The sequence below is a fragment of the Ovis aries genome, chromosome 15 (genome assembly GCF_016772045.2).
Source record: "Ovis aries strain OAR_USU_Benz2616 breed Rambouillet chromosome 15, ARS-UI_Ramb_v3.0, whole genome shotgun sequence".
Lineage (NCBI taxonomy): Eukaryota > Metazoa > Chordata > Mammalia > Artiodactyla > Bovidae > Ovis > Ovis aries.
This window is the reverse complement of record NC_056068.1, coordinates 47560916-47571812: the sequence shown is the minus strand read 5'-3', so window position 1 is coordinate 47571812 and position 10897 is coordinate 47560916. Positions and strand designations below refer to the sequence as shown.

Sequence of the window (10897 nt, the reverse complement as noted above, 5' to 3'; positions counted from 1 at the left end):
CCCAGAGATCGAACCCGCATCTCCTGCACTGCAGGCAGATTCTTTACCGACTGAGCTACAAGGGAAGCCAAATCAGCCATTAGTATACACATATCCCCTCCCTCTTGAATCCCTCTCCCACCTACCCCTCATCCTGCCCAATAGGTTGTCACAGAGCACTGGATCGAGCTCCCTATGTTATACAGCAACTTCCCACTAGCTGTCTATACTACATATAGTAAAGCATATGTTTCAGTACTACTCTCTCAATTTGTCCCACCCTCTGAGTTTTAGACAGAGGCGAGAAACCAAAAAGTGCTAGGATTCTTCAGGGTATGGCTTGTGTAGACTAGCCATTTATAGACAATCAAAAAACACTCTTTGAAAGAATAACGAATTAAAATATGTAGGCACCTGGATCTGAATCAGAACAGTGTGATGATGACATTGCAAATTCTAGGTCCCAGAAGATGATTTTAGGAACTGTTGGAGAAAAGACAGTTGATTGGTTAGGGATGCTAGTTAGTTCCAGAAGATATGGTTGCAGGACAGACGTGACTATCAGTCTTTCAAAGTCCTCCAAATTCTGATTCATTTGGTTTCTCAGCCCCAATCCTCCATCAAGTGAGGGTCTTTCTGGATCATTGCATCATCTTCTGTTTCACTGAATGAGACTTTCTGGTCTCTACATGTTACGGTAATGAGATATTTTTTGGAAATAACTCAAAAAAATTTTTTTGTGAAAACTCAGTGACTTCTGAAAAAACTCAGTGACTTCTAAACTTTTAAACTTTTATTACACAAACCACTCCCTTAGATCATTGTCTGTTTATTATATGCCTACCACATGGCTGGAAACGTATTATTAACATCCAGCTACTTATGGTATAAACCTAAACACTTTTGACATCCTTTTTTCTCATTTACCATACTTTCATTTTATTGATTATGTTAATGTTTTACAAAAAAAGAAAAAAAAACTATCATAGATCCCAGTGTCATACAGAGACCTTTTATACTTGTCTTGTATTTTATAACAGTGTAATGGATATATAATGCAGACCACATTTTACATATTGCAGAAAGGGCTGAAATACATTGTAGTTTTGTATTGCTAACTATTCTTTGCATTTTACTATAAATGCAAAGGTATAAATATCAAGTCTAGAATATTACAAGGAGAAACAGAACAGAGTGGCTATATGCTTGTTAGCTTGGTGTATCAATTAAGATAGATTTTTTTTTTAAAGGCTAAAATAAAATTCTGCTTCCCTAAAAAATTACCTATTCTTTTGACTCTGGCTGTGTGAGTGAGTTCATGAAAATCTCTCAGTTCCTTACATGAAACTGTCTTTCTCTCATTTCAACATGTCACAGTTGATATTTCATGGCAAAAAATCAAACTGAGCACACAGTAACAATGTAAAAAATATAACATTTAAAAATAAAAGCATATAACATATACACAAAAGAGCTATTTTTAAAATAAAATTAAAATAGTAAAAGACTGAAAACATTTATGAACTAAACTGTTGCATCCAGAAGAGTCTGAGGAGACATGAAATTAAATGTAATGAGGTTTCCTGGGTGAAATTCTGGAACAACAACAAGAGGACATTAGGTAAAAACTAAAGAAATCTGTCATTTCTGTATGGGCTAAAGGATACTGTCTCTGACCCAGAAGTTTTGTGTTCTTTACCAGCCTCATGAAACTGTGACAGACTAACATGCTGTCTTGCAAGTAGAGTACAATTTCAGACACTTACAGTTCTTGACAGAGACTATTTGACAAGATGTCCCTAAGAAACAGTGAGTCACAGAGATAGAAGCTATCTTTACTATTGACTGTCCTCTCTATGAAACCAACAAGATTATAATTCTTTGGGACAAATATTCTTAATGATAAAGTGATTGTTGTAAATGCAGCAGATATATGCCATTCTAGAATGCTATATCAAAATAAGTAATATTAAGATGCAGCTCTTCCGAAAAAACATGAGTTATTTCCTAAACTTACAAAACATATACTAAATGCTCAAAAGATGTTAATTACTGTTAGCTGTTGTATATAAATATATATATATATGAATGCATAAATTATATAGTCTATTATTGAAATTCTATAAACTTATCTATATAAATAAACTTAAAGAATTACATACCAATATTTCTACTGTAAATACACTATAAACAGAATATATATTTCTGATACAAATTATATCAGAGGTTGACTTTGGTTAACATATTTTTAAGGGCTTCCCTGGTAGCCTAACTAGTAAAGGATCCGTCTGTAATGCGGAAAACCTAGATTCAACCCCTGGGTTGGGAAGATCCCCTGGAGAAGGGAAAGGCTACCGACTCCAGTATTCTGGTCTGGAGAATTCCATGGACTGTATAGTCCATGGGGCCGCAAAGAGTTGGACACGGCTGAGCAACTTTCACTCTTGCCATATATTTACCTTAATTAATACTAATGCATTAGTATTGGCTCATTGATTATAACAAATGTGTCATACTAATGTAAGATGTTAATAATTTATTTATCATAAATTACAGGACTCTTTGCTCTATAAAATGTCTGAAATAGGTGAATGTATCAGAAACAAATTAGCATTTCCAGGAACTGACAGGAATAAGGTCTGAGCTGTGACTACTCTCAGGCGTGTCAATTATTTGCAGGGTATAGGAAATGTTCTGGGAATAGAGGCCATGATTCAACAAACCTGTGAATATACTAAAAGCCACTGAATTGTATATTTTTAAAAAGTTGAATTTTATCTCAATTGACAAATAAAATTAAGTAAATCTTCTCTCCAAAAGAGGCATCATTCTAAATGTGGAAGATCCTAAGACAGATTAATACTATTTCCTATCTCCTGAATGCTAGTCTCTGCTATCTGTTTTATTTCCAGTATTTTAATTCCACTCTTACCATTCTGTCCAAATTCACCAAAATAATATTTCATTAGGAAAGTCTTTTCACCTTCATTGTCTCAAGCAGCACTTACAATAACCTCATAGACATGCCACCCACACACAAGTGTACACACACTCTCATGCTTTACAGTTCAAACTGCAATTTGACACTCTGTGAAGCCTCTCTTAGAAATACCAGGCAGAATTATGCTTTTAGCCTCTGACTCCCACAGCATGGTGTATCCACTGTTTTATTGTAATTACTGATAGCTACTCATGGTAAGAGGGCATGATTCCTTCCTCTTTTGACTTTGCTAACTCAAAGAAAGGGTCAAGCCTTGTCAGATTTTTTAAAAATCACGCAATATACATTTAAATTTTTTTTAAAATTTTGGCCACATTCTAGTTCCCTGACCAGGGATCAAACACACCTGGTCCCCTGAAGTGGAACCACTGGATTGCCAGGTAATTCCCCTTTATCAGATTTTCGAACGAGAAATCACTACATACCCTTTTTCTTAGGATGACATATGAATATACGAGATTTTCAGAGACAGTGAAGGAGTGATGAGAAAGCGCTAAGGTGAAGTACAAACATGGATTTGACAACAAAAAGGTGATGAAGAAAAGAAGCCTAAGAGGAACTGCTTTAGGAAGGACAATGGAGAGAGAGAGAGAAGGGGTAGGATTAAAAGTGTGAAAGAGTTCTAGTATTGGAATGGGTAATACAAAAGCAAGTTCAAAGAAACATTCAGGCTAAAAGCCTCAGAGCTGGTGCTGACCACCTCCTCTTCGATGCCCAGATTTGCTGTCAATGGCTCTCTTCCATCTGGCTCTATCCCACATTCCTATGTGCCTTAGAGCCTCATGTTAAACAGAGGCACATTGGTCCAAATGGTATGCAGGATGAAGTTGGAGCTGAGGAAAGGAATGACACAAAGGGAGGAGAATCTGTGCTCCCAAAGGAGACGAGGGAATAAACACCATATGAGGCAAAGTGTGAGCTTCAATTCTATATATTAAAGAAGCCTAAGTTGTATATGAAATACTGAAGCAACTGTGAGTCTGAGAAGGTTGCATTGGGAAGGTAAGTTTGGGTTAGATATTTCAGGATGGAGAGAAGGCTATTAATATGAAGGAATGGATGCAGAATAGGAACCAGGTAAGTGGAAAGTTCTGTGTCAGTGTTCAAGGAGGAGTAGAGGGCTGATGGAAAAAAAAATGTCTAGAGTAGCTGGAGTGAATTGTGTTTTCCTGGGAAGTCAGAAGAGAGAAGGGCAGTTTGGAAGGTCACTTTCTAGGTAAGGATAGAGAGGTAGATGACTAAGTGATCCTTGGTTCCTGAGGATGATGCAAGAATCATAAATGATATAGAGGTTTTAACCTCAGACATTAGGGAAAAACAAAAATTTATTTTGCTGCATTTGGGGGATCACTTAAAAAGGACAAATTTCCTGGACAGAGCAGTCAGATAAAGGATTCAAAAACAGGTGGGGAAAAATTCACTGATATATAAGGGATACTTTTTCTTGTAATTTTGCCAGAGATGACAGAAGCAGGAATCAGTGGGCAAGGAAATGGAAATCAGCTATTTTAAAAGTGAAAGTTCTGAAAACAGAGGTTGCTGGAGAGACAACTTTAAGCAGAGTGCTTGGAGTTGCTCTGGTTCGCTTGGTTGCTTGGTTTGGGGATGTGGCAACAGCAATAGGTATATATTGACCAATATGCCTGAATTGGAAGGAAGCAGAAATCACAGAAATGAGTGATAGAGAGATAATGTGAACAGAGTCTGCCTGTTAGAAGGGGAACTGAAACGAGAGAAGAAAATTGTGTGCAGGCGCTGATGTGACTGGCAAAGGTGGGTGCATGTAGGAGAGGATGAGCATGGGGAATGATGCTGTAGAAAGAACGAGCACGATGAGTAATGCGCACTACAGACAAGGAAAGAATGTGAGCACAGATCTATGATTGTAAATCCGTGATTATTGCAATATTTGCTTGTGTCCTTCACAGTGTGAACTTGCATGGCTGAGTGGGTGGAAACTTACATATTCTCTTATTTTCCTTTAACATTTGTTACATGTCACCCCTGTCCCAGACATCAGTGAATAAGATACAGCCCTGACCCTTAGGGAGCTGATAATATATTGAGGCTGAAAATGTTTCAGTGTGATAAATCCTAGAGAGAAAGAAATACATAACTATAGGGGAATATGGGAGTACAGAGGAAGTACATAACACTTAGGAAATGAGAAAAGTCTTCTTGAATGAGATATTTAAATTGGCTAGATTAAAGGAGAGGATGGGGATAGAGGGAGCGGAATGTATAAAAGACCACCAAGAAAGAAGAGGCACTTCAGAGACATGCATCTTGACCAGTATCAGTGGAGAAAGCATAGACCATGATTCTGTTAGGCAATGGGAAATTATTATCAGTGATCAAGTAAGCAGAGTACTCAAAATTATCTTTAGGAACTATTATTTATTTATGGAGACTGGTTTAGAGACTAGAAGGACTAAAGGCTAGGATACCAGTTGGGAGGTCTTCGAATAATTAGATCTGGATCCTGGAAAGCAATATAAATGGCAGCTATAGATTTGGGATGTCTTAGTAAATGAACCTAAGGCAGGTGACAAAATTGGCCAGGTAGACTGAAAAGTAAGGGACGCACAGAGACAACCATAGAAAGTACCAACACCAAACCCTCCTTCAGGGGCAGAGGAGCCCTTCATGAGGATAGAAAGAAAGGTCAGGGGCAAGAGAAGAACCAGTGGAGGGTAAAGACATCAAAGCCAAAAGAAGCATCTAATGAAAAGCGTGACTTCGAAGGAAAGGAGAGAGACAGAACAGAAAGTAGTGAGACAGGGTAGGTGAATAAGAAATTTTACTGTAGGTGTTAAGTTTCTTGTTTGCTTTTAAGACAAAAAATATATGAATGTTCATAAATAATCCTGATTCAGGAAATTAGGAGTAATTACTGATAAATAAGAGAAGGGATAACTGATGGAACAAAGTCCCTGAGAAGGTAGGAAAGAAGGTTGATTCAGAGATTAGTTGGGGAAATTATTCTTGAAAATACACATACATACTTTACATATATATATAGCTTCTCTGGTGGCTCAGACGGTAAAGCATCTGCCTGCAATGCGAGAGACCCGGGTTCGATCCCTGGGTTGGGAAGATCTCCTGGAGAAGGAAATGGCAACCCACTCCAGTACTCTTGCCTGGAGAATCCCATGGATGGAGGAGCCTGGCAGGCTACAGTCCATGGGGTCGCAAAGAGTCGGACATGATTGAAGTGACTCAGCATGCATGAGAGTGTGTGTATGCATATGCACGCACTGTCACTGAGTCATGTCTGACTCTTTGTGACTGCGTGGACTGTAGCCCGCTAGGTTGCTCTGTCCATAGAACTCTCCAAGCAAGAATGCTGGACTGGGCAGCCATTTCCTCCTCCAGGGGATTTTCCCTACCCAGGAATCAAACCTGGCTCTCTTGCCTTGAAGGCAGATTCTTTACCATCTGAGCCACCAGGGAAGCCTCACATACGCAAATATTTATGGGGGTTTTGTGGGTTTTTTGGTGTGTGTGTATATGTATCCAGCTTGTTTCAAAAATTACTTGAGATAAGGCACAAAATTAAAATGGCAACTGTGTGAGGTAATGGGTATGTTAACTAACTTGGTTGTAGCAACCATTTCATATTGTATACATATGTTATCATGTTGTATACCTTAAATATACACCATTTTTATTTGTTGATTACACCTCAATAAAGCTGGAAAATTAAATTTTAAAGCTATATATTTATTTTGAGAAAATTGATGTTTTAACAATCAATTGCGTTTGCCATTCTGTGTACATAGTACACTTCTCAGTCATGTCCGACTCTTTGCGACCCCATGGGCTGCAGCCTGCCAGGCTCCTCTGTCCATGGGGATTCTCCAGGCAAGAATACTGGAGTGGGTTGCCATGCCCTCCTCCAGGGGATCTTCCCAACCCAGGGACTGAACGCAGGTCTCCCACATTGCAGGCAGATTCTTTACTGTCTGAGACACCAGGAAAGCCCAAGAATATTGGAGTGGATAGCCTATCCCTTTGCCAGGGGATCTTCCTGACCCAGGAATCAAACCAGGGTCTCCTGCATTACAGGTAGATTCTTTACCAGCTGAGCTACCAGGGAAACCCTACACTTCTCCATTTATTTGCATTAAAAAAATTCTTCTAACAATATTTTACAATTCTTAGTACAGAGGCTTTGAAAATTTGAGTTAAATATAAAAAGAAAATTTTCAATTTAGTCTTATAGTTGTTTGCTGCTAGTATAAAAATATAATTGATTTTAAATATATATATAATTGATTTATATTGTCTTTGTACTCTCTAAATAAATAAATAAACAAATACATAGATAAGGGAGCTTTCTCATGCCTAAGTAAAGTAAAATATAGCTCTAAGAGAGGAGATATTGAAGTGCAAAAAAGATATCATCACTGCTTCCTCTGAGAGTGGAGGAAAGGAGACACGGACGGTTACAGAGATAAGACAAATTTACAGGACTGGAATAATAAGATGAGGAGTTGGCTCCTGACAGTCTTTAAAGTTTTAGTTAGGTAGGAGGGACATTCAGCTGAGAAGAAGGAATTTGGGCAGCAGTTAAAAGCTTTATAGTTGTGAGAATAATTTAATAGGACTGAGGGGGGCAGGTGGGCTAGCATGTTAAAGACCACTGATATGACTGTGTCATTTTCTTCACATCCTGACTAGTTAAAGCTTTGGTTTTTCCAGTAGTCATGTATGGATGTGAGAGTTAGACGATAAAGAAAGCTGAGCGCCGAAGAATTGATGCTCTTGAACTGTGTTGCTGGAGAAGACTCTTGAGAGACCCTTGGACAGCAAGGAGATCCAAACAGTCCATCCTGAAGGAAATCAGTCCTGAATGTTCATTGGAAGGACTGATGCTAAAGCTGAAACTCCAATACTTTGGCCACCTGATACGAAGAGCTGACTCATTTGAAAAGACTTTGATGCTGGGAATGATTGAAGGTGGGAGGAAAAGGGGATGACAGAAGATGAGATGGTTGGATGGCATCACCGACTCAATGGATATGAGTCTGAGTAAGCTCTGGGAGCTGATGTTGGACAGGGAGGCCTGGCGTAGTGCAGTCTATGGGGTCGCAAAGAGTCATATACGACTGAGCGACTGAATTGACTATGTGAGTTGAGGGAAGCACCAGTTAGATTTAGATGAAGTTTGAGTATTTTCACAGAGAATGCGGCAGAAATTAATTGGGATGGAGAAGTTATCAGTCCTGTGAGACAGACATCTAGACTAGAGAGGGAAGAAAGTAAAGACATTCTTACAACATTGGTTCATAAACATTAGCTGTAATCAGAATCACCTTGTGATCTTGCTAAAATAGAGACTGCTGCTCCAGTTTCTAACTCATTAGGTGTGTGGCAGTGTCCAAGAACCTACAAGATCCCTGGTGATGCTGATGATGCTGGCCTGGGGATGGCACTTTAAGAAGCATTGCTCCACAGCTCCACACCTTCCTTCATATTCTAGGCGATAGCACCACACTGCAGAGCCACAGTGTTTTCAAACTCTGAAGATGCCTGAAGGTCTTATAGCCAAATGGGGTAGAGGGTCTGAATGATGACACTGAGACTGTCTGTGGACAGGGTCTAGAACTGTGTACTTTGCACAGACATTGGGTGTGATTTTTCTATAGAGAATATGCATGTGTGCAAAACCCATCATGGTTGTAGAATCTGTGAGTGTGTGCAGGCCTTGTGGCTGATTGCAAACCATTATGTGCACTCTGCTAATAAATACAAAGTCTGAAGCTATTTTTCCCCTATGGCACAGGTGAGATCTCTGCAGAAAATTATGGCCTTTTTGTCCGCCAACAACACAGCTGCTGTGAACAACTCTGATACTCGCCTGGAGGGCTGCTTCCTTCTTGGTATCCCTGGGCTGGAGGACCTACACATCTGGCTCTCCATCCCCTTCTGCACCATGTATGTAGCTGCCCTGGCAGGCAACGGCATTTTAATTTGTGTCATCCTCTCCCAGCCAAGCCTGCATGAGCCCATGTACATATTCCTGTCCATGTTGGCCAGTACTGACGTCTTACTCTCCACATCCACCATGCCCAAAGCCCTGGCCAACTTCTGGCTAAGTTCTACCCACATTTCCTTTGATGGTTGCCTAACCCAGATGTTCTTCATCCACTTCCTTTTTGTGGCTGAGTCTGCAGTCCTCCTGGCCATGGCCTTTGACCGCTATGTGGCCATCTGCTCCCCTTTGAGATATGCCACAATCCTCACCAGCACAACCATTGGGAAGATCGTGGCTGCCACGCTAGCCCGCAGCTTCATCATCATGTTTCCATCCATCTTTCTCCTCAAGCGCCTGCACTACTGCCGGGTCAATATCATCGCGCACACATTTTGTGAGCACATGGGCATTGCCCGTCTGTCCTGTTCTGATATCTCCATCAATGTCTGGTATGGGTTGGCAGCTGCTCTGCTCTCCACTGGCCTGGACGTCATCCTTATTGCTGTTTCCTACATTCACATCCTCCGAGCTGTCTTCCACCTCTCCTCTCAAGATGCCCGGTCCAAAGCCCTGAGCACTTGTGGCTCCCACATCTGCGTCATCCTACTCTTCTACATCCCTGCCCTCTTTTCTGTCTTTGCCTATAGGTTTGGGGGGAGACACATCCCACGCTATGTCCATATCCTCCTGGCCAATCTCTATGTGGTCATCCCACCTATGCTCAATCCCATTATTTATGGAGTGAGGACCAAGCAGATTTTGGAAGGGGCTAAACAGCTGTTTTCAATTTTTGTCAAAGAATCTAAATAAATGCTCCGGACTTGACTTCAACTTAATTCCTTTCTGTACGTCTTCTCATCTCTACATCTTCCATTTATCCCTGTGTTATTATCATCCATATTCCAATTATGTAAATACATGTTCTACTCAAATCCACATTTGACTTGGAAATCTATAGTAATAGCCAACCCCCTTTCTTCCATCTATTATTCAAATACCTCCTGGTTCCCCTCTAATTCAAGGAAAATCTAATTAGGAGAAATGCTCTAACTTAACTGAAATTTACCATATAAACAGGACTTTTCTTTATATCTACTTTCATTTTCTCCTTGATGTGGTAATCAATCACACATATAATTTTTTCATTTAGATTTTCCAGTTCAACATCTTTCTCACAATGGGAACCCTTGAGAACTGTCATGCTTATAAACTCACAGTCCCTTCAGATATTTATTATCAGCTATACATGTCCATAATTACACGTTTAAATATCCAAGTTCAGAGATGCTAACACAGCATCATAATAGGTGAAGTAAACACATCCATTTACCACCAACTAAACGTGGCTCCGCTGGATCATAGAAAAAGGAAGAGAGTTCCAGAAAAATATCTATTTCTGCTTTATTGACTATGCCAAAGCCTTTGACTGTGGATCCCAATAAACTGTGGAAAATTCTGAGAGAGATGGGAATACAGACCACCTGACCTGCCTCTTGAGAAACCTGTAGGCAGATCAGGAAGCAACAGTTAGAACTGGACATGGAACAACAGACTGGTTCCAAATAGGAAAAGGAGTACATCAAGGCTGTATATTGTCACCCTGCCTATTTAACTTATAGGCAGAGTACATCATGAGAAACGCTGGGCTGGAAGAAGCACAAGCTGGAATCAAGATTGCCAGAAGAAATATCAAGAACCTCAAATATGCAGATGACACCACCCTTATGGCAGAAAGTGAAGAAGAACTAAAAAAACTCTTGATGAAAGTGAAAGAGGAGAGTGAAAAAGTTGGCTTAAAGCTCAACATTCAGAAAATGAAGATCATGGCATCTGGCCCCATCACTTCATGGGAATTAGACAGGGAAACAGTGGAAACAGGGTCAGACTTTATTTTGGGGGGCTCCAAAATTACTGCAGATGGTGATTACAGCCATGAA

General features: G+C 40.0%; 1 protein-coding gene across 1 annotated transcript; it reads left to right on the top strand.

Annotated features, from left to right (window-relative positions):
• Window positions 1-8759: 8759 nt before the first annotated feature.
• LOC101119418 (olfactory receptor 52B6) lies at window positions 8760-9770 on the top strand. The gene has a single exon (XM_015100789.2). It carries the CDS (start codon window positions 8760-8762, stop codon window positions 9768-9770), a length of 1011 nt encoding a protein of 336 aa, XP_014956275.2.
• The last annotated feature ends 1127 nt before the right edge of the window (window positions 9771-10897 follow it).